Genomic DNA, 24,402 nt, shown 5'->3' on the forward strand with positions numbered 1-24,402 from the left:
ACCTAAATGTAGTATATAAAAAAAAAAATCTACATTAGTACATTGTTATTCTCCGTCTGTATTTTGTTCTTTGATGTAACATTTGAAAGTAACAACAGTAGCGAGTTGTGTAACAGAGTGGCGAAGAATCCAAGCTGCTTTTAAAAAAATATATATATATATATATATATATATATATAATATTTTATTTTTAATGATACAAGTATTTTTCTCGTAGTACAGAACTGATACATTAAAAAAAAAAAACAGTGTACGATATTGCTTGAACTGCTGCTTTAATGTCACAAGTTTATGTACCGGTACAATTGGCTAACCCACCTTCAAAAACCAGAAGGTAGAAATATTAACCCATCGAAAAGATAATAAAAAAGCTACCTGATCTCTAACATCTACAGAAGTTTTTGAGGACCGACCATGATGATTAGTGGGTTAACCGCTGCTTTTGGAAACTCGTACTTGGCAGTAGCACAAAGTTGCTTTTGTGTACCAGAAGCAGAAAGGAGATCTAAGAAAGCGGGAGGTGGTTAAAAACCAATGCACTTTGACCACAAAAAAAGCCTATAACCTCAGTGCATTCAGAAGTGTGGTCGGTAAAGGATAAAAATAAGGAGAAAATCTCGAGTGTCAAAAATACACACGCCTGACAAATGGCATATCTACTTGAGGTAGAAGAGTGGCACCTTGCTATAATAGCAGTGTGCATTATAAATATGCAAACCACATACACCACGGACAAAGTATGGCAAATCTGCCACATATTCATTGGGGACCTCCATGAGCATATCGGAAATGGCAGATAAGATGATGGTAAAAATATGGGTGGGTTGTGGGGGGGGGGGGGGGGGGAGATTGCATAAATATGGATATTGGTCATTACACAATACCTTGGAACAGGATCTTCTAGGAGGATAACCACCAGAGTGCAAAAACACCGGAGACGTGTTCACATCGGAATCTTGTAGCACTGTATTGAGACAATTAGAGCAAGAAACATTAGGCTGTAATAATGTAGGTTCCCCATTGTCCCATACACCCTTGACCTGACCCAAGATGGGCTGCTGGTGGTTCTTCCTATTTCCTCTCATGTAATATCACACTAGCCTATGATGCTGCCCCCGTTACTGCTTTTCTGTATAATGTGCTGCATTTTATTATGCTATTTTTTTTCTTCTTCAGAAAATGCCGTTGCAGACAATAGTGGTTACATGGTATTTGATTCTTCTGAGGATAAATTCATGCAAGCGTCCAAAATTAGAAAGCTAAGGTATAGCATTATGGGCCAATTTTATGGGAATTAATGTATTTCTGCATTCTTCGTGTGTGTGTGTGTGTGTGTGTTCTTGTTTTGTTTCCCCCCTCCCCTCTTCTTGGTTGATCCGACTAGAGCCTGCTCAAAATGTCTATTCATGTGGATCCCCTACTGTATATTTGAATTGACTTAACATTAACTTTAAAAAAAACAAAAAAAAAAAAACCTCAGAACAGAGTTCATTTCCACTTCGGGAACTCCCTGCATCCCGAGATACATACCTTCCTGAAGGAGGTGCTGGTGGCAGCCCTTTCTAAGCACACAGAATGGCTGTTTTTATAGTGCCTGAGTGATGCGAGATCTTTTTATCCTGGATTCGATTCCAGGATCACCTTTTTTAGGTGCAAGCATCTCGAGGTGTATGGTGTCTCCATAGCTGAAATGAACCACACCTGGGTGGCGGGAGGGGAGGGAGAACCAGCTTTCATAATGACTGATCCATTAAAGGAGCCTATTGTGCTGTGCGAGTTAGTTGAGCTTTTTTTTCTTTCTTTCCCAATCATTGGGGGGGGAGGGGGTGCATTTTATGAAGTGTTTTTCCCGCATCTGTCGGAGTATTATTATTTATTTAAAAAAAAAATGTCATGGTTTATTTCACATCTTGAACAGGTACGGAGAGGGGGGGGGGGAAGGGGGAATAGGAGGTGTTGCGGAAACAAAAATCAGTCCATTTTTATGGATAGATATTTTGTTTTTATACAATACATATCGTCTACCTATGATGGTCCAGCACAAGGTCTGTATTGAGAGGCGAATTCCTACATTTACTATATTGTCACCAGATGCATCGGTGAGGTGGGTTCTGGGAATGTTGTGCATCATGGTTCCCATGGTTCTTGTTATTTTGGGTAATGTGTCGTTAAGGAATCCTGTTCATTTCTCCATGTACATGGTTTTCCATATTTGTTATTTGTGAGACATCAGGCGCTGGTTGTTTTCAGTTTGCCGCTATCATGCTTCTGATAGCTGACAATGTGTGCTGCTAATTTCCCTTCTGCCGTAGGCCGCGCGTGTAGTGGGTGACGTCGCCGCTAGCGAAAGTTGCATTTGATCGGTTAAGGGGCTGTCATATGAGGCGACTGCCTTTGAAAAAGCAAATATTGCCAGCTTCCAACATTCACGATGTCGCTCTGTCGCATTGTTGCTGTCGCGCTTACTATAAGCGCACGATGCGGCAGCAATGGATTTGTTTTTGGGCGACGTTGCCCGTTGCGGGCACTATACGCACGGCCTTAGGCTGCGTCCCCGCTAGTGCTGAGCGCGCGCCGCTTGCAGCGGTTACATATATAGATATATGTGAGTAGCTGCTCACGATGTGCGTGCGCTCGTGCGCGGGCACATGCTCACCGGCGCCAAGGCCTTAGACGCAGGGGTGAGCAAACTTTTTATGCCGAGCCCCCCTTTTCATCCATGAAATTTCTCGGGGCCCCCCCCCCCCTGCCTGGTGTAATAAAAATCACATGACGTCAGCGCACGTGTGCTGGTTCAGCCAATGAGGGCGAACCAGCTTTGTAACGCCCCCGCCACGCGTCTACAAAAAAGTATTTATAACACAAATTACATCACTTAAAGATAAATATATTTGTCTAATAGCGTCCCCATTTCTGCTGTATTATTAATCACTCTCTTCTTTGCCACATTAGGACTTCTCTCCCCTCTTCCACAGTCTCCACACTCCTCTCCCAGTCTCTCCCTCTCCCAGTATTTCTCACTCCCCCTCCAGTGTCTCTCTATCCCGCCCCTCAGTGTCTCCCCCTCCCTCTTTCCCTCCCCCCACTCTCTTTCCCTCCCCCCACTCTCTTTCCCTCCCCCCACTCTCTTTCCCTCCCCCCACTCTCTTTCCCTCCCCCCACTCTCTTTCCCTCCCCCCACTCTCTTTCCCTCCCCCCACTCTCTTTCCCTCCCCCCACTCTCTTTCCCTCCCCCCACTCTCTTTCCCTCCCCCCACTCTCTTTCCCTCCCCCCACTCTCTTTCCCTCCCCCCACTCTCTCCCTCCCTCCCCCACTCTCTCTCTCTCTCTTTCTCCCTCCCCCCACTCTCTCTCTCTCCCTCCCCCCCAGTGTCTCTCTCTCCCTCCCCCCCAGTGTCTCTCTCTCCCTCCCCCCCAGTGTCTCTCTCTCCCTCCCCCCCAGTGTCTCTCTCTCCCTCCCCCCCAGTGTCTCTCTCTCCCTCCCCCCCAGTGTCTCTCTCTCCCTCTCACCCCCTCTCCCCATGTAGCTCTTTTACCCCATGTCGCTCTTTTACCCCATGTCGCTCTTTTACCCCATGTCGCTCTTTTACCCCATGTCGCTCTTTTACCCCATGTCGCTCTTTTACCCCATGTCACACTCACACTCCCTCCCCATGTCACACTCACACACTGCCTCCCCCTCCCCCTGTCCCACTCTCACTCACCACACTGATGCGAGGAGATGCAGCTGTGTAGCACAGCGCCACCTAATGGTCAAAAGAGAAATCTCTGGTTTAGCCGCAGAACCCTTTGTTAATCAGTATTGCCGACCTGAGGAAGAGAGAAACTCTCAAAAGCTTGTCCTATGATTTCAATTGTTAGTCCAAATAAAAAAGGTATCACCTAGTACTGAAGTACTCATTTATTCTGCACTATCGTCACTGGACTAACACGGCCATTTCATTAATATATTTATTATCATGCTATTACTTATGACCACAAGAGTCCATATGGCTCAAATGAATGAGAAATAAGGTGTCTTCCAGTGGCAGAAGTTATTTTAACAGCACCGCTTCGTAGATATGGGCCAAACCTGTAATGGTCCAACTTCTTCTGTAAGTGGCTGCTTTTGTAGATGTTCAGACAAGGATACAACTGATTTTTATATATATATATATATATATATATATATATATATATGTGTGTATGTATGTATGTATGTATGTATGTATGTATGTATGTATGTTCCTTACCGAGTAGATCCAGGATCCCAAGATCACGAGGCAAGAAGGAGACAGCACACTCAAAGGTACAAAAAGCAGCGTGTATTCAGTAGAAAAACCGGCACATAAACCCGACGTTTCGGTCCTTGACACAGGACCTTTCTCAAGGGAGTGCTAATACATAATGACACCTGACAAACATATATACCCACCACCCATTAACAAACAGATCCCTGATAGGCTAGACCATGATGTAAGACAGCTGTGAGCACTAGCTAATCAATTATGACATCAGCACTGAACGACAGTGGTCTCAGATGGCGTCTCATATATCATGCTGATCATTACTGCCTTAAGTAGCAGTGGCGCGCGTGCGCAATGTACATCGCAACTAAATAAATAAGGGGAATACCTAAAAGGCACAGGCATTCAATGCGTATGTTAGTTTGCACAAAAAGGTCAACAGAGCATATCTGTGGAACATATCCTAACAATACATAATTGAAATAGCAGCTGTAGAGACTAACATTCAAATACCGGCGTCAGCACTGGGAAACACCATGTCGGATGGCGTCAAACGTAACCAGTTAACCACCACTGCCAAACAACAATGGCGCGCATGCACAGCATACGTAACTGCAATGAGCTATGGAGAAATATCCTTAAAGACGCAAGCGACCAATGTGCACACAGTGCTGGCTCAAATAGGCAACCTAACACATGGGCAAAGCATCGCATATCATACCTAATTAAAGCGTCAAAAAGACACAAACAGCAACTTCAATCGCAATGTAAATAAAGCAAGCATGATAACGCATGCATGGCTAGCATGAGTTTAAAAAGCATAAATATAGAACAGGTGTCATAACATCAGGTAACCATAGTTAAAGAGGGAAAAATAACAAAATGAAAGGGACGGGAAGGGAAGTGTTACCATGGAGTCCCAAGACACATGGGGAGTGAGTGCATAAAAATGAGACAGAAAGACAGAGGACTGGACACAAGATGAAAGCAGAGGCATACTAATAAAGCATTACTATTAAATACAGTGGACATAAGGTGGATAGGGCAATAGAAAGGAGAATAAGCAACAAAACAGAAAAAAAATAGAAAAAAATTACAGACACAACCAGCAAAGAGCTAATGTGGTAGAACCACAAAAATGCAAAAAGTGTAAAAAATGCAGAAAAAATTGCACAGATAATATAATGCACCAATACAAAAACAGAAAGTCAAAAGCAAAAAGCAAAAATGGCATAAAAATAAAGACAATGTGCAAAAAATGTCCCAAGTGTCAAGTTGAGTTTTTTTATCATATTAGATGAAGCATCCTAAGCGAAAATCTTCATTGAGACCGTGTGGTGACATTGTTCTTAGTTCATAAATCATTTTGGCCTCCAGTTGAAGCAGCAACTTATTCCTATCACCCCCACGTGAGGATGTATTGGCTTGTAGGATAGGCATACACTTCATTGTGGATAAACCATGCTTATATTGCCTGAAGTGTCTTGCCACTGGAAGGTGTTGTAGGTCATCACCGTTGTCATTATCCAACAAAGCTTTTCTAATGGTGGACCTATGAACGGCCATCCTTTCCTTAAACATCCGGCTTGTTTTCCCTATATATGGCAGTAATGATCAGCATGATATATGAGACGCCATCTGAGACCACTGTTGTTCAGTGCTGATGTCATAATTGATTAGCTAGTGCACACAGCTGTCTTACATCATGGTCTAGCCTATCAGGGATCTGTTTGTTAATGGGTGGTGGGTATATATGTTTGTCAGGTGTCATTATGTATTAGCACTCCCTTGAGAAAGGTCCTGTGTCAAGGACCGAAACGTCGGGTTTATGTGCCGGTTTTTCTACTGAATACACGCTGCTTTTTGTACCTTTTGAGTGTGCTGTCTCCTTCTTGCCTCGTGATCTTGGGATCCTGGATCTACTCGGTAAGGAACCTATCTATACATTACCTGTATGGGACAAGCACCTTTTTACCACATATGTGTGTGCCATCATGTGTGTACCACATATGTGTGTGCATATATATATATGCATATATTTCCTTTTATGCTTTCAGCCCTATTCAAGAGCGAAGCCCAGAGCAGTCCAAGTCCTCAGCCATTGTGCAGTCGTCCTCTTGCAGCGTGTTTCCACCAGAAGCTGAAATGATCTACGTGTCATCCGTTGAGGTGGAGCAGACGGGGAGGCGCCTGGCTGCCTGTAAACTCTCAGACACGTTACACCAGAGCGTCCTCTCAAACATCGATGATACTCTGGGAGTCATAACACCGCAGGTGGATGAGTTTGAGGCATTCAAGCCACCTGTCAAAACGCCAGGTAAGGATGTAGAAATAGTGTGTGTGTGTGTGTGTGTGTGTGTGTGTGTGTTTCTAAATGAAAAAAATACATGGAAAACTTCAGTATTTGACACGCCAGAAAATTGGTATCTTGTCAAATAATTTGAAAGGTATACAGGCATACCCCGGTTTAAGGACACTCGCTTTAAGTACACTCGCGAGTAAGTACACAGCGCCCAATAGGAAAATGGCAGCTCGCGCATGCACCTGTCAACATGTCCTGAACAGTAATACCAGCTCCCTACCTGTACTGAAGCTGTGCGCAAGCGGGGAGACTATAGAGACTGTTACAAATGCGTTATTTACATCAGTTCTGCACGTATATGACGATTGCTGTACAGTAAATGCATCAATAAGTGGGGAAAGGTAGTGCTTCACTTTAAGTACATTTTCGCTTTACATACATGCTCTGGTCCCATTGCGTACGTTAATGCGGGGTATGCCTGTACTTTGTACTCACGCACCATATCCACCATGGTGATTGCATTGTGTACGTTACAGAACTTGCATGGTAGCAGAGCGAGGCAGTTTCCTTCAGTGCATTGTTTGACCCATTAGCATGATAGCTGGTGGCAGCTGTTCTCTCCCCCCCAAGCACTGACTCAGATATTGAGATGTATGTAATTTTGCGCTCGCTCCAGTGCATCGTATGTAACCGACTTTCTTTTATTCCATGTGATGCAGATTTGCAAACATTGCGGTTTATGCCGCCTCATAATTGGGGAGAGGGGCGCTTGGTGCAGATTAAAAGAAGAAATGTAACAATTTTACATCTTCATATAATCGGTGCTGTTTCACATGGAGAAAATACCTTGATATGTTGCCAAAGGGAAACGCACAATTTAAATGCTTTTTGCGTCAATTGTGCGTCAAAATTTCATGGCATACGTAAAATCCCAAAGCTGACAGTAACTACATTCCAACCATAGAGGGGTGAGGCTGAAGTGTGTATTTAATGCGGCTGTTCCTGTCTGTGCGTGTTATCTACCTGCAGAAAACAGTGTCCAGCTCATCTCTAACTAAACTGAAACTGTTACAACCAAGATTTTTTTTTTTCCCCCATACTAAAGGGAAATTGCTTATTGATCATTGGTGCTGTTAACTTCTAAATGTAATATTTCTGCAAAAGGGCACACTAGTTCAAAGTGGGAGACTAAGGCTATGGCCCCAGTCACTGCATGCATGCACGCTTGCGTCGGAGCGCCTGGTGACGCATTCACCTGTTTCAGCCGCGATCTGTGGTTTCGGGGTCGCGATGGGAAGCACTTCTTGAGAAGAGCAGGGGGAGCAAAGGCAAGATCTAGGCTACGGCCCCCGTGGAGGTGTGGATGTGGCCATGATATCACGCGGCTAGTTCGCTCTCGTTGGCTGAACCGTTGCTGTGGCGTGGCCACTGCGCCAAAAGACAATCTTGTCTCTTGGGAAAGGTGGTAGCGCATCGCTCTTTCTGCAGGAGCAGGCAGCTAGTGACTGGGGCTGGCCCCATAGAGGGCTGTACCTTCTTCACGCTGTACCGCGTGAAGTGGGACGAGGCCTAATACGTGAACTAGTTGCAGCTCTACAAGTCGCTGAATTTACCTCCTTTGTCTTGAGTAACAAAAATTGTTTACTCTGCATTAAATACAATGTTAGGCACATGAGCAGTGCTATGCGAAAACCATATATTTGCCTTTTTGATGTTTCCTATTTTAGGAAATGTACATTCTGTTCTTGGGTATTAATATCTTGACGCATTTATTCTCCTCCATTCCTATTTCTGTTCTTTTTGTGCTTGTTCACCTCACCAAGTGTAATGACTTGCCACCCGGGGGCTTGTGACTGTCGCTATAATGAACGACTTATTTGTTTTTGTTTTTCCCTGCAGAAGTCATCGTTGACAATGCGTGGGATGACCAACTGATTGGTCGTCTCCTGTCTCAATTGCCCAAACCACTTAATTCCCTCAGCAACTATTACGATTGGCACATGAACCTTCCAGCAGTGAAGCCCAAGATGGTGATAAAGCTTGGTGAGGCAGAAAAGGCTGTTCAATATTTTGTTTACGTAGCAACTTTGTAAGGAACAAGTGAAGTGCTCTTGTTGGAAGTGCCTCATATATACTGGCTTCTTGAAAGGGAGGACACGAATGTGCAAAACTGGCTTTGAGTCTATGGGGGGAGAATCCTTAGTAGCTGACCTAGAAACCTTGTCAGAACGGAACAATCTAATTTGGCTTCCTTTAACAAATGTAACCAAGCTTTAAGCAAATATTGTGCCGCTTTTGTGTAGTTAAGGTAAGCGCAAATTCTATTTCCTCTGGGAGAAGTTATCGTCGGTCAACCTATTTCCTGTACTGTTCTCGCCCTGTCCTCCTGCTCTCTATTTACTGGCTCTCTGATAGACAAGTGGACTCTGACTGCAAACTGTTACTGAACATGGTGACATCAGACAAATGGGAGCAGCCAGAGGACATAAGACCCCTCCCAAGATTCTCCTCGCCATGTTCACAAACTAACTCGAATATTCCTTGGGTTTTGTTTTAAAGAAAAAAGAAAAGAAAAAAAATTAACCCATTAAACATATTGCTGCCATTATTCCATTTTGAACCTAAGAACTACTAATTGAAGTCCTTTGCAAAGTCTCCCTCCTGCAGAAATGTGCAATATATTTATCAAATAAAAAAAAAAAAATCCGGTTGTTTAGAATTAAAAAAAAAAAAAAAATTCTTTGGAGATAGATGCAGGTTTTGTTTCTCAGCTTGGAGACCTTGTTATAAATGGACTCCCATAAGAATCTCCCACAAGACATCCACCCCCCTTACCAAATACATCTTTGCTGTGTGTTGCTCCCCGTTTTGAGAGCTGCATATGCAGCACCTTATTTGTGACTTTCACTATTGTTGGTAGTCTCGTTCTAATACCATTCCTCAATACAAAACCTGCCTGGGATAATGACTTTCCTTCCCCCCCCCCAAGGATCCCAGTCATTCCACGTTGATTACTTACTTGGAGAAGGAGCCTTCGCTCACGTCTACCAAGCGTCTGTGGTGGATGCAAACATAAGCAGCCAGAAAGTTATACTGAAGGTAAGGGAGAACTTGTTGATGAGCGAGTGAGACCCAAATAGTTAACCCTCTGTGTGCAAGTGTTACTGTGTTACAGGCCCCTCTAGCACTCTAATTGTGTTGACCATCTTTGGTTCAGCCGGGACTCCATGCGTTTCAGGCATCCACTAATAAAGAAACCCTGTTTGAATGAATTTCAAAGTATAGCATCTTGCAAGATGTGCTGTACGCAGCTTGCCAACCCTTTTTCCGAGCTTTTCACACTTGTGCTTGTAAGTTTCCAGTGAGGTTAAGAGCCATACTGCTGAAGTGTTTACTCCAGATAGTGTGTGACAGACTGAAAAGCTTGCACGTCGTTTCTAATGTGAAGGAAAACTTTTTTCCGTTTATTAGAAATGGTATGACCTGGTGCTGTAAAGCAGCCATCCTCCCCAAACCCCTTTTTTTTTTTTTTTTTTCTCTATTTTAGCTTACCTGGACTGCAGTGTCCCCCATAGCTAATCTGTGGTTCCTTGATGTCCTGCAACGCCTGGTTTCCCAGTAAAAAGCTATTCGAATGTTCTGTGTTTTTAAACTACGAACATGGGTGCAGTGTCACCAATAGAAAGCCACTTAATCTCCTGATGACATTGCAGCTTTCTATTGGCCCTGGACACTTTGGCTACCAGATATTTTTCCTTGTGCCGGGCTGCAGGACTAGATTTGTTCACGAACGTCCCCTAACAAACAAGCAACCTCGATGTACAGTACACGTCATATGGGCTCCCTGGATGCTATCCTTCATGATTTATGCTGTACATCTATAGGGGACTTAAGGGATTAAAGTAGAGCCCCTAAACTAGTTTTCAAAAGTGGCTGGATCAGAAATGATCTTAGGGGCAGAAGCTCATTGTAATTTGATATATGAAACATTACTTAAACATTTTACAAGCCTTTGTAACATATGTACCATATACACTTTAACTTAAATTAGACGTGTTTCAGTGTGAAAAACTGCACTACGATGCTTAAACTGTAATGAAATGACCAGGGACAAAGTTAAAGGGCCACATGAAGACCCTTATTGGGCCTAACCAGGCCTGGGGGCTGCCATTTGCACAGTCCCGGGTGAAAGGCTTAAAGCTTTGCCTGTTTCAAATTGGGCCCTGGCGAGTTCTTGAAATGAATGCGGTTGCTTTTGATTCTAGATTCAGAAGCCAGCGAAGCCCTGGGAGTTCTACATCGGAACACAGATAACCGAGCGGATCAGTGCACACCTGAGACACCTCTTCATCAGCTTCTACACTGGACACTTCTTCCAAAATGGAAGCGTGCTGGTTGGGGAGCTGTACAGTTGCGGATCACTGCTGGTGAGATTGGATGCTTGAATACATTTCAGTGTAAAACCTTGAAGGTGCAATCTTGCCTAAAAAAAAATGATGTAACCAAATGGCAAATATTTTCCCTTGTTACACTTTATTTTATTTTTTTTGCTGGGATACCCCCTTCAGTGCACAGTATGTCATTTAGCCTCTGCTTGTTTTTTCATGGGCTGTAAGGTTATAGGCATTCAATCGTGGTGCACACTGAAGGTGGGGCGCCCACTCCCTGTGACATCCGGGCCCAATGGCTGGGACAGAAAATGGATCACGTGATCGTTCCGATAAACGATCACGTAATGCAGCAGTGCCAGAGGGTTCCTGGCCACGGAGGTGGTGCAACCCTCGGACACAAAGGGGTTAATCCTACATTTCTTCTAGGTCTTGGAATGGGGAGATGTTAAGGACAGGGTGGGACACCAGTAAAGCAAACCCTTCATTGACAGAGCCAATAAAGATAAGCGGAGAGTGGGCTCTGGCTGTGCACTTGCTAACACACACACACGGTGACATCGCACAGCAGGAAAGTAGCCAGAGGAAATTGAACCCCTCCCTTGTCCTTGTCTCCGCAATGTTAACAAACGAATCTTTACACTTTTATTTTTAAGATTAGGTTTCCTGCATCAATCACCATTAAATATGTTACTGGATTTGTTCACTTCGTTCCTCAAAAGAATTGCCCCTTTTTTAAGGGCTTAATCAGCCCTTTCAGACTTCTGTACGTCATTGGGTCTGGCACACCAGGGGCCCCATGATCTAGTAGCCATGTTGTCATTTTCTTGCCTCCTTTTCTATAAGGAAGTGGAATGGAGGCCCGTGGCACTCAAAGGGTTGGTTGCCCTTCACATTCTGTGCATTTCAAACCCTGCACGGCTCGCAGCTATGGGCTGCAACAGAGATTTAAGGGACGAAGCTGTGCTATGTTAAGTAAAATATTATGTCTAACTAATGCGGTAATGTAGAATTTGCAGATGCTCAAGGAAAAAATAATTTATTGAGGTGCAGGCAGAGCTGTATATGAAGTTCTACAGTGTCTATTTGTGTTTTAAACATGTATTTAATTCCTGAATGGAGGTGTTTAGTTATACTTACACACGCACAATCTAAAAGTGTGTGTGTGTGTGTGTGTGTGTGTGTGTGTGTGTGTGTGTGTGTGTGTGTGGTATAAAATATAATTGTTTTTTTATTTATTGAAATCTTTCTCGGCTTCCAGAATGCCATCAATTTGTACAAGAACCTGAATGAGAAAGTGATGCCTCAGCCACTAGTCATATATTTTGCCATCAACATTCTGTACCTTGTGGAACAGCTGCATGACGTTGGGATCATCCATGGAGACATCAAGCCTGATAACTTTGCCCTTGGTGAAAGGCAAGTATTAGCTCTGGTCTCCACTTAATAACCATGATTTTTTTGACTCATGTTACTTCACATACGTATGTCGGTTCACTTTAGCAGAGGCATTGAAAAATCTTGTTGAGCTATTGGATTTAACATTTAAACCTTAAGATTATGGCTTGCTGATCCTCTCCGTGAGCTGTTGAAATGGGTAGCACCCTAGTAAAGCTTAAGAACCACATCACTCTCAATAGAGTATGAAAGGGGCAGTCCCACACAGGATTGAAGTGGATTAATGGCAGTGACATGTTTTAATGAGTTACATGTGGAAGGATTGTCAGATTTTGTTGAACATAATCTTTTTTCCCTGAGGGTGTACTAGATTTATTTCTAGGACATAAAAATCATTAAGTGGAGGAAGGCAGAGATTATTTGACTCCAAAGAACATATATTTCTACCAATACAGTCAGGATTTATATCCAAAGTGGATATAACCAAAATGATCCATTGTATTTAAGTCAGTCTCTCTTTCGTATCATGTGAAGATGAACCGTCTTTGACTTTACCATAATGGTGGTGATAATAATATATAACTTATGGGAAGATTTCTCTTCTGCATTTGCTTATCGGACGATTGGATTATGATTTGATTGATTAATGACAAATATATAGTTAGGATATCCGCATGAATTTTAAGTGGCTAACCCAAGGGCTGGACCACGTTTTTGACGTGAAACTTCTTTCGTGGCAGTGCCATCCCAAAAATCTCGTAGGAAAAAACCGTGAAAATTGTCACGGAAAAAAAAATAACGGAAGTGACTGCATGTGCAGAATTGTATTTTGTGTGTGTGTGTGTAAATACACACACCCCTGCGGGGCACAATACCGCCCGGCGCTGGCACTTACCTGACCTCTGGTCGGGCTCCAGCTGCCCTGGGGCAGGCAGCTCTGCGCATGGGTACCGGGCCCCAGCTTCCCCCACCCTCCTGCAGCAGGCCTCTCTCCACTGCTGTTGCGGGCGGCCTGTGTAGGCCCCGCCCCCAAAGTTCAGCGGCTTGAAGGCAGGATACAGAAGGTGTGTGCAGAGGAGGGAGATGGGGGGGGGAGGTGTGATGTACACATACACGTGTGTGCTGAACACGCACCTTCACAATCAAACTTCACTGTGTTTTATCAAGCAAATTGTACTTTCATTTATGGCATGAAAGACTTTTTTGTGTCAAAACACACAAGTTTCATTTATAACTCGTGTGCTTGGCACATACCACTTTTTTTTTTTTTTTTTTCTCATGAATCTAAACAAGACAACATACATACTCAAGATATAAATCACAAATGATGGTATATCCAAAAATTCTAAATTTGAGTACTTGTATACAATTGCACAACACCGGTTGAGGAAAAAGGACTGAACATGAAAGTACTATCATGCACCCAGTAACACAATCACACTGCCATGGGGTCACACTCGACTCCTCTCTCACATTCCAAAGGTAGTTAAAAACCTGTCGTGTTTTTTTTCTCTGCAATATTACAAAGAAACGCCCCTTCCTCTGCTGCTCAACTGCTAAAACTCTGACACAGTTCCTCGTTCTCTCTTGTCTCAATTACTGTATCCTCCTGCTGTCCGGCCTTCCTGTCTCCCCTACATTCTATCCTAAACGCTGCTGCCAAAGTCACTCTACTCTTTCCTAAATCTGTCTCCGCATCTCCCCTGCTGAAATCACTGTCTTGGCTTCCAATCAAATCCTGCATTTCGCACTTAATTCTCCTCCTCATTTTTAAAGCATTACACTCTTCTGCCCGTACTTGCATCTCAGCCCTAATTTCTCGCTATACACCATCCCAACTCTTCCGTTCTGCTCAAGGATGTCTTCACTCTACCCCTTTTGTGTCTAAAGCTCTCTCCTGCCTTAAACTTTTCTCACTGACTGCCCCACACCTCTGGAATTCCCTTCCCCTCAATCTTTGACCAACTACAGGTAAACCCCGTTATAACGCGGTCCTCGGGGTCCACCCCGAGACCACCGCGTTAATAACGGGGTCGCGCTAATTTAAAAAAAAATGGCCGCCGCGTGCCTGTTCGGGAGGGAGGGAGGGAAGGAAGGAAGAGGTGTCCGGAAGCCCTACATGCGGGCCACATGCCTCCTCCCTCTCCCTCCCAGCCCCCTCCCTCTCCCTCCCAGCCCCTTCCCGCGAGAGGGAGGCCCGGGGAACAGGTGATCAGCCGCCTCGACCCCTGCAGCACCAACCCCCCCAGCACCGTCACCACCCTCCCCCTCGCAGGACCGGGCCCCCTCGCCCCGCCGCATTGCAGGGTCGTCCTGCCACTCCGCCGCATCGCAGGGCTCCGCCACCCCCCCACCCCCCAATGACGTCCCACCCCCCGCCCCGGCCGTACCGCCAACCTACCCCCACCTACCTGCCCCCCCACGCTGCACGGGCCATCCCACCAGCCCCCGCAGCATCCCACCAGCCCCCGCAGCATCGGGGGCCCCCGCAGCCATCACCCCCAGCGGCACGCAGCGCCCCCCCCCCCTGTAGCCACATGCCTCACCAATCATCCCCAAGGTAAGGCTGATTTATGTGTGGTGTGTGCAATGTGAGCAATGAGCAGTGTCAGTGTGAGCAATGAGCAGTGTGTGCAATGAGCAGTGTGTGTGCAGTGTGTGTGCAGTGTGTGTGCAGTGTGTGTGCAGTGTGTGTGCAGTGTGTGTGCAGTGTGTGTGCAGTGTGTGTGCAGTGTGTGTGCAGTGTGTGTGCAGTGTGTGTGCAGTGTGTGTGCAGTGTGTGTGCAGTGTGTGTGCAGTGTGCAAAAAAAAAAAATTTAAATTTTTTTTTTTTTTTTAAACGGGAGCCACAGGAAAACCGCGTTATAACCGAATCGCGGTATAGCGAGGCGCATTATAACGGGGTTTACCTGTACCTTTAAGACCCACCTTAAAACACAACTCCTTAAAGTAGCTCCATGGCTGATACTTCACACCTCATACATAAACCTTGGCCCCCTGCAGACGCACTTACCAGAAACCCGTCTTACTGTCTCTGTACGTTCTTCCTACCTAAAAATTAGATTGTAAGCTCTTTCGGGCAGGGACTGTTTTTTCCTAAAATTTCACACTTGTCTGAAGCACTTCCCATTTGGGGTATTTGTTATTTATATGATTCACATGCAGCAGCATTACTACTGTAACGTGCTATGTACATTAATGGCTACATACATACATACATACATACATACATACATACATACATTTTTGTAGGTACAAAAGATTTTTTTATTGTGAGTACTCGACTTATCTATCCTAGTAATTTGCCCAGTTAGAAACATTTCTTAGTTGGGACATTCGCCTCTGGTGGGGCATAACTACATTAAGTAATTTTCCAAACGTTAAATGGATCCCCAAAGGCTTGAGGGTCAAAAAAATAACCTAATTTGGTTTTCAGACAAAAAAACTGGATTAAAATATTAGATGGCTATTCAGTGACATTGTATTACGAGTTCTATTGAAAAGAAAAATTTCCCTAGAATTATCCAAACACATTTGTTCAATGGAGAAAAGTGATGCAGCAAAAAAAAAACAGACATTTGAAAGAGGCCGTATTGATTAGGAAAGACATCAAATTTATGTCTGCCGAAACCAAGTCTCCCCAACAGGAAGAATGAGGGACACAGGGGAGAACGTGCTCTAGAAACAACATCCAAGGAGCTCAATTTTGAAGAAAAAATATGCTGAGAGAGCAAGATTTTAGATGCCTCAGACAGTGACAACTGCACACATCCAGTTTCCTTTTCTAGCAAAGAAGGTGTTCGGAGACATGACTACAGAGAACGTGAACAAGATCAACCGTATACATGACTACTTGACCAAAGAATGAGTATTCCCTCCCTTTCTGCTAATAAGGAATAAGAAAAATGAAAGGGGACTAGATGTTCAAAGAGAAGGTGCCATATACCAACGGAAAAAGTACTTCTAAACCTTGTTGGCTGTATTCCTGAAATGTTGATGATTATGTTAACAGAGGGGGGACTTTCTCTTATCAATAAAGGCCTTCATTTTGCCCCATACGATAACTTTGAACTCTGAGACTGTTATAGAGCTAATACAAAAAGAGGCCAATCCCTGGCGCAAGACATAAAATAGAGAAAACCAGTCCCAATAGTCTTTCATTGAGAACCAGTCCCAGACGTATAAGAATTCTGTAGGAGGAAACAGAAAACGGACCATTGCGCAGTAATCTTTTACACTACAGTGTAACTCGCCACACAATAACAATTGCCTACTTATAGCATGTAAGACAATCAAGGGCAGTTAGTGTGGTATCACAGCTTGATTGCAGTGCAGGATCCTCTAATCCCACGTAGTCTCCAATCCACCATAAATCACCCATAAATGAATGAATGAAATGTACATAGTGTAATACAATTATAACATTTATTGGATGTGCAAGACCACACATGAAACACTTACAATGTGTCTGGTCTCTGCGTGGAAAAGAAGTTATATCAGTGGCGCTCAACACTGTAATGATCAAAGCAATTCTAATAGATATTATAAAATATATATTTTATAATATCTATTAGAATTGCTTTGATCATTACAGTGTTGAGCGCCACTGATATAACTTCTTTTCCACTTCTATAGCCTGACTAGGGGTCAGGGTTATATCACCGGCTGCCAGCTCACTGTGGGATATAGCGCTACCTATTTGTTTTTTCTACTGGTCTCTCTGCTTGATACAAATTGGTGTCCACAATATGAGCTCGCACAGCACCACATTCGGCAACTGGGGTTGGCATCTCACTCTCCTTGTGGTCACGATTTGATTTGCCTCCTCCCCCGATGTCACTGCTATCCTGTGTGCTCCGGGTCAGTTCAGACGGCTGATACAAGCTCCACCCTACGCGTTTTGAGATTCCAGCCTGTCGCTTCCTCAGGAGTAATTTGAGCTCCAATGTCTGTACTGGCTATATATAGCCTAAAAATCCATTAACCTCTTCCTCTCCTTTACCCTTCGCCCCTCCCTTTTTAAAATGGTAATTTCCTCAGCAATTTAATTACTGTGATATTACACATATGCATGTGAGATAACAAAATAACATGAGATGACGTTGACTACATCAGTGAACTGGCATTGTAACTTGCCCCTCACAAGTTAAGAGTAGGGAATCGCACACCTTCACTGCTATATAGAACCTGACATCTCTTGTTAATGCCTCATATATGTTGCCCCACAAAAATGCTGCTAATGGCATTTACAATAAAATAATTTTTTTAAATATATCAAATACAACCAAATCCAAATAAAAAAATTGAAAATTTGGATACTTTTTTCACAAACCTTTTTAGAGAAAATTTGGAGGGGAAAAAAAAGATTAACTTTCTTTGAGGAAGGACGCCAGATCTATGTTTAGACCCTCGGGGAAAAGAGGTTTTCCACTGAGATTTCCCTCTCTTGTATGCTGAAATAAAGGTGTTTTACCTGCAACATCTGGGAGATTTATTTTCAAATTGCTGCTCCGGACTTTTTCCATTTTTAGACCCTCAGTGGCCAATGCTTTTAACGTGTAAATCTAGAAGCTCTCGCGCCTGGATATTAAATTCAACCTGTCCCCGCCGCTCAAGTTGGTTTGGGGCAATCTATCCCCTTACAGAGCAGACCTTCTGGGTTTTGATTTGTTTAATTTAAAAATTATTAGAGATGCTGTGCGTTAATATTTGTTTGTTTTTTTTAAATATATATTATATACATGTTCCGCCAAATGTCGTCTTAAGGGTCTGCCTGTCCTCCCGACATATTGTAACCCACATGGGCATTCTAATAAATAGACAATGAACTTACTCTTACAGTTCATAAAAGATTCTATTTCAAATACCTTGCCTGTTATGTTGGACTGAAAGTCTTTGCATTTTAAACTCTAGTTGCACCCTATGTAACCAGAGCATGTCTGATAGATACCCTTTCAGGTTCCTCGGCCACATGATGTCTTTATCTTTAATGGGACAACTGGGTGTAAGTGTTAGTGTATAAAAGGGCAAAAAAAAAAAAAAAATCACACTATCTGGGTTATTGGATAAGAAGGTAATTTAGTTTCTTGTACCTCTGTAAAATCCCCCCAATGTTTGTTTTATAATTTTTAGTAATTTTCGGGGCCATTTCTTTGAACTGTGTGATAATACTGAATTCATTCCATTTATATTTTTTCTTTATATCTATCTTCTTTTTCCTGCTGATTAATTCATTTCTATTTGCACCACTCGCCAAAGGAAAAGCCTTTTTCAACATCTTTCTTGCAGTAATCTCTTTCCAGAAATTTCTGTTGGAGATCAATTGCCTGTTTTTCAAAGCTATGAATTTGGGAACAATTTCTCCTGATTCTTAGGAATTATCCCTGGAGGATATTTCTTATCCATATCGGATTATGACGGCTGTAGGCTAGGAGATTGGCGTCCACCGTTTTATAGAACGTTTTCATTTTTGTATTTCATCTTCTATAAATAATGATGGATCTAAGAAATGTATTGCAGTGTTACTGCTATTCTATGTAAATGTCAAATTCCAAGTGGTGTTATTTAGATATAATTTAAAGCCCTCTAGGTCTTTCTGTCTACCATACCAGACTCCCAGCACAGCATCGATGTAGCGTCTCCATAGTACCAGGTTCACACCATATGGGTTGCCAGACCAAATGTGGTTCTCTTCCCACATACCCATAAATATGTTGACATAACTTGGTGCGAACCTGGTTCCCATGGCCGTGCAGCAAATCTGGAGAAAATACTAGTTATCAAAGCAGAAATAATTGTTGGTCAGTATAAACCTGATCCCATCTAGAATAAATGATTTCAACTTTTCATCTATGTTGGCATCCTCATCTAATATTCTTTTGATTGCATTGATGCCTAATTCATGGTCTATCACCATATACAGTTAGGTCACGTCACACGTGACCTATATATAATGATCCTGCCAATTTGAGTTTTCACAGTATTGAGGACATGGGTTGTATCTCTAAGATACGAAGGAAACCGGACTACATACTTCTGGAGGATGTGGTCAATAAACTGGGAAAAGTTGGACATAAGAAGTTTGATCCCAGATATTGTAGGCCTTCCAGGAGGATGCCAGATCTTTGTGGATTTGGGGGATAAAATAAAAGATTGTAATTCTTGGTGGTTTTACCTCTTAGAACTCTAGCTCTCTTTTCTCAATTTTTCTGTCATGATATCCCTTTTGCAAAAGATCATACAAATTTTTTTTATTTTTTTTTTAATAAAGGATGTTGTAGGGTTATGTTCTAAACGATGCCTATACCTTGTGGCATCACTCAATATCCTATGCGATTCATTCCTATAATCTGTTGTATCCGTAACACACTCTTCCGCCTATGTCTGCTGCTTTTATCACTATGTCCTTATTTTCTACAAGTTTACTAACTGCATCTTTCTCTTCTTTGCAAAGATTGTTTCTTCCATTTGAATCCGCTACTTACCTTTTCTAAATCTCCAATCACCATTTCAGTAAATGTGTCTACAACCTTTTTCATGAATAGCTTTTGGGTAAAAGTAGAGGGATTCTTGAATGGAGTCAAGGGGACATTTCTCATTGTTTCATTGGCGATCTTACAGCATCTCTCATGAAATATTTTTTCAATGTGTCTCCATACAAACTTGTGTACATTTCTGTATAAGGAAAAATTTGAGGAATAAACCCCAGAACTGATGCTAATAAGTATGATCAGACATAGAAAAGACTCTTTAAATATACTTATAAAGTATTCAGATGGTCAGAGGCAATGTTGTGATAAACCATGAGCGTATGGAACCCTATGTAACTGGGTAGGGGATGAATATAGCAGGGAGGGGGTAGCGCTCCCAGCAACGAGAACCACCAGATGAGAATGAACTCACCAGCCCCCGGAACCCCCAACTATCCCTGGTAGACCACACTGGGTCTGTAAAAGCCCCAAAATAAGGATTACTCGCATCAAGAAGAACAGCAACTGATTTGCCTGTAAGCCCGTAGCGTGCTCAAGCCAGGATACGCAGTGAAAGTAAGAAAGAATGGAGAGTGGGCACTGCTAACCTGCTAGTAAGGAACTCAACGCAATCTCCAAAAAAGTGAGGTTTATTCACAAACACACAGCTCTCCAAAAAAACTAGTGCGTTTCGTACCACGCAGGGTACTTTGTCAAAGAGTCTTTGACAAGGAACAAGCAAAACTAATGACTTGGGGGAAAAAATAATTAAAATCTAATTAAAAATGCATACAGAGGAGCAATAGTTCTTCAAAACGGCAATGATTATAGGAATGAGGCTCTCTGGCAGTTAGGAGACCATCATTCATATTACCAAACTGAAGGGAGATCCAACTGACACATTTGTGTGTCAAATTAAAAATCTATTTGATTTGGGAGTTATACTTCACGTACTCCATGACAGAGAGGCCTTTCTGTATGTGGAAGACCCTTGTACCTATTTTTCACCATCTCCCAAAGATCCAGAAGTCTCTAAGCCTTCCCTCAGACCCATAATATCGAGCATTTGATCTTTGGGATATGGTTTATCTAGCTATATTGATTCATTCCTTTAACCTTTTGGTCCATGCATTTTTCTCCGAAAGGGTTTCATAGGTGTGGTAATTGCCGTATTTGCATTTGTTTAAAGCCATTAGCAACTCTTGCATGTAATTAATGTATTCATTTTGTAAGTATCTAGTTTTGGTAAATTTGCAACACCAGCTATGTAATTTATTTGTTAAGATGTAGGCGTGCAAATGTTACATAGGGAGAACTATCCGACCCTTAAAAATACGAATTAAGGAGCACCTGAGGTCCATAAAGCCAGATACTAGATTCCCCGTCTCTTAACGCTGAAATTATATTAAGAGGATTTTTCTCTATGTAGGTTTCTGGAGAATACCACCTGCAGCCTGGACTTTGTATCTCACGGTTTAGCATTGATAGATCTGGGTCAGAGCATAGACATGAGCCTCTTCCCCAAGGGAACTGCATTCACGGGAAAGTGCGAAACTTCAGGATTCCAGTGTATCGAAATGTTAACCAAGAAACCCTGGAACTATCAGGTATGTAATAATAAATCCATTCAGCCAACAGCACAGCTTAAAAAAAAAATGATAACCCCAATCTCTAGTTACAAGTAGCCGTATTGGGCAACGCTCAATGTCATGTCTGTCTGTCATTTCCTCCCTGATAGGTGTTCCCTGTACCCAATTCTAGATAATAGAAGGTTGAGATTTCCCTGATACTGTATATTTCACCAGTAATTCTGTTAATCAGTCAGTTATTGCATTAATTGGTTTACTTTTATATTTATGGCTTCATGTTCATGGCTTCAAAAAAAATCATATTGCTCATTTTTTCCACTTTAAGTACAAACTTACTGGACGTGGTGAAAAGACATTCAAGAGTTATTTCCTATTGCATTGAATTATAGCGGATGGCTCTACCTGCTTCTGCTGCTCTTCAAACCCCTCCATATACAGTAATTGAGACTTTCTCTTTTTGAAGAGGCCACTCGTGGTACTAAGGTTATGGGACCGCTGAATTGTTTGGCAGATAGTGGCTCAGATTTACTCAACAGTGCCAAGTCTTGGCACCTTCTAGTGATGAGGGCCTCCCGTGTGTGCAATGTCTTGGTAAATATTTTGCAATCATCTTGGAGCTCCTTTAAGTTCTAGTGGTATAGGGGCAGGTAAGAAGTAAAACATTTGTAACAAGATAAGTGGCTAAAAACCAATACTGACCAATTGAAATCCAACTTTAGGGCATTACAGTTGTTCAATTAGATGTTCTATTTTGCCACTACATTGCATATAGATCTAAATGGATCTACTTGTCTTTATTTACTGCTTTAAAATTGAGCTTACAGTGTTTGCTTTGTGTAACATGGATACAAATACAGTGAACATTTCCAGATGTTGGTAACCTGACAGATTCCTAGAGCTGATATGGTTGTTTATTATTTTTCAGACTGACTACTTTGGCGTGGCTGGAACGGTTTATTGTATGCTTTTTGGCAATTATATGAAAGTCAAGAATGAGCAAGGTGTCTGGAAAACGGACAGTGCATTCAAAAGGTCAGTATTTGTTAGACAGGAACATTAATATAAAAATAAATCTAGAAGCATTAAAAGTTTTTGAACCTAGTGAGTGGCATTTGTATCCCGGATTAACAGCAAATGATCTCGTCTGGATTTTAAAGTCTGCACTGCAAAGAAGGGTTAATATTGTGTTAACCTGTTCAATGTCTAAATAGTATTTTTCTACTACTTGTGTGCTTAGGATGCATCTCAGTGAGCTGTGGATTGAGTTTTTCAACACCCTGTTGAACATCCCGGATTGTCATAGCCTGTCCCCGCTGAGACTCCTGCGAGAGAAACTCATGGCTACGTTTCAGGACCAGTACACCCACAAGATAAAATACCTGCGCAACAGACTTGTCATCCTGCTTCTAGAAAAGAAACCCTCAAGGAAATAGCATTTTAATCAAAGCTCAAGCTATGGGAACTTAGTTTTTTTTTTTAACCAGGATGGACATGTCACAATGCAAGTGAGTTTGAAGCTTGCCCAAAGCTTCACTGCCTGTAGGTTTGGGAAAATGCTATTTTGGGACACTCCACCCCCTTGTCGTGCTAAAGTTGTACAATCTTAATACAGATCAGACAATTATTGCATTTTTATGGATGATAACAACCACAATTCCTTTGCTGCTTTTTGTTTTTAACTTGCTTTGACCCTACTAGGAACGTTTACTATTGAGTGAGCCAACCATCTTGCAGCTATGGATGGGAAGGAGCTGCTTGTGCATCACAAATGGTCCTCTCTTCTGTACACTGTAAATTACCAATTGTAACATCTGCTTACACCCCAGTCCTAGATCATTGCAAAAGCCAAATGTGTAAAGGAGTTTGTGTTTAAAGTCTAGTAAATACAATTTATTTACAAGTGCTGTGAGGAATGTTTTGCAGCAGGTGTGCCTGTAACACCTTGCAAAAGAGGTTACAAATGATGCACGAGGCAGGGATATTACCCAGAAAAAAAATTCCAAGTTCTACTTGAATATTATGTACATAGTGTTATTAGAGGGGGGGGGGGGGGGAAATGTGTTAAAGGATTTACAGGGGCGATAACTCGATAAAAATGCAACATGTCCTTAATGTATTGCTCTCAGGCAATGCTCATAGAAGTGGTGGTTAGGAGTTACATGTATTGGTTTTGAAGTAGAAGGTAAACTGCCGTATTTTTATAACTTATTCTTACAAATTCATGTTATTGTAATAAAAAAAAATCCTAAAATGCGTAATAAAATAAAGCTGTGTGTGCTGTGCACGCGCATAGTAAGTGAAACTTCTTTGACTTTTGTCACAGAAATTGTATTTGTGTTTGTGATGTTTTAATTAAAAATCTAAATACAATTTCATTGACAAAACACAAATAAATTTGGACTTAGAACGTGCGTGCTTGGCACACATCCCCTGTATTTGCAATAAGCGTGTGTGCGTGTGCGTGTGCGTGTGCGTGTCCAAACAGAGCCAAACAGCTGATACACAGGTAGTATCCTACATCCGCAATTCCTACTGCCCTGATAGCAGTGAAATGTTATCTAACTGCCCCTGATGGTAACTGCGACCACAGGGGGCTCAGAGCAAGGGGCTGTATATATGGCTAAACTTTAGCTATACACCTATATACTGAGGACAAGCAGCAAGGCTGCACTCTATTGCTCCTCCATCTGCATAGCAACGTGGCGTTAAACTACAACATACCATATCACTACAGCACAAATTGCTGTGTTAAACTGTATCATACAAGCAGCTGACGAGATTTATCAGCTGTAGTTGCACATCAATATACTCCTCACCTTGGCCAAGGGGGAGTGTAATTACTTTTACCAACTTAAGCAACTAGACACTGCTACTCTTAGACCGACAATAGGGTCTATCCTTATGTAGCGATCCGCTACTACTGGCACAGTCCCAGATAGCTGACATATTCATGTCAACATTATTATTTTTTCTTTGTACACCATTTATTTTAACATTTAAATTGAATAATAAAGATTATTTTTTAATCAA

At 42.4% G+C, this 24,402-nt stretch overlaps 1 protein-coding gene across 1 annotated transcript in view; it reads left to right on the plus strand.

Moving 5' to 3' along the window:
- BUB1 (BUB1 mitotic checkpoint serine/threonine kinase) overlaps window positions 1-24,402 on the plus strand; it is a 44,933-nt gene extending 20,531 nt beyond the window's left edge. Inside the window, exons 17-25 of the mRNA XM_075596361.1 lie at window positions 1,177-1,264; window positions 6,284-6,543; window positions 8,428-8,571; window positions 9,518-9,627; window positions 10,794-10,955; window positions 12,178-12,335; window positions 21,213-21,390; window positions 22,298-22,404; window positions 22,610-24,402. Of these exons, the coding sequence (XP_075452476.1) occupies window positions 1,177-1,264; window positions 6,284-6,543; window positions 8,428-8,571; window positions 9,518-9,627; window positions 10,794-10,955; window positions 12,178-12,335; window positions 21,213-21,390; window positions 22,298-22,404; window positions 22,610-22,805 (1,403 nt within the window). The 3' untranslated portion in view covers window positions 22,806-24,402. The remainder of the gene's footprint in view (window positions 1-1,176; window positions 1,265-6,283; window positions 6,544-8,427; window positions 8,572-9,517; window positions 9,628-10,793; window positions 10,956-12,177; window positions 12,336-21,212; window positions 21,391-22,297; window positions 22,405-22,609) is intronic.

The sequence above is a fragment of the Ascaphus truei genome, chromosome 4, assembly GCF_040206685.1.
Source record: "Ascaphus truei isolate aAscTru1 chromosome 4, aAscTru1.hap1, whole genome shotgun sequence".
Taxonomy (NCBI): Eukaryota; Metazoa; Chordata; class Amphibia; order Anura; family Ascaphidae; genus Ascaphus; species Ascaphus truei.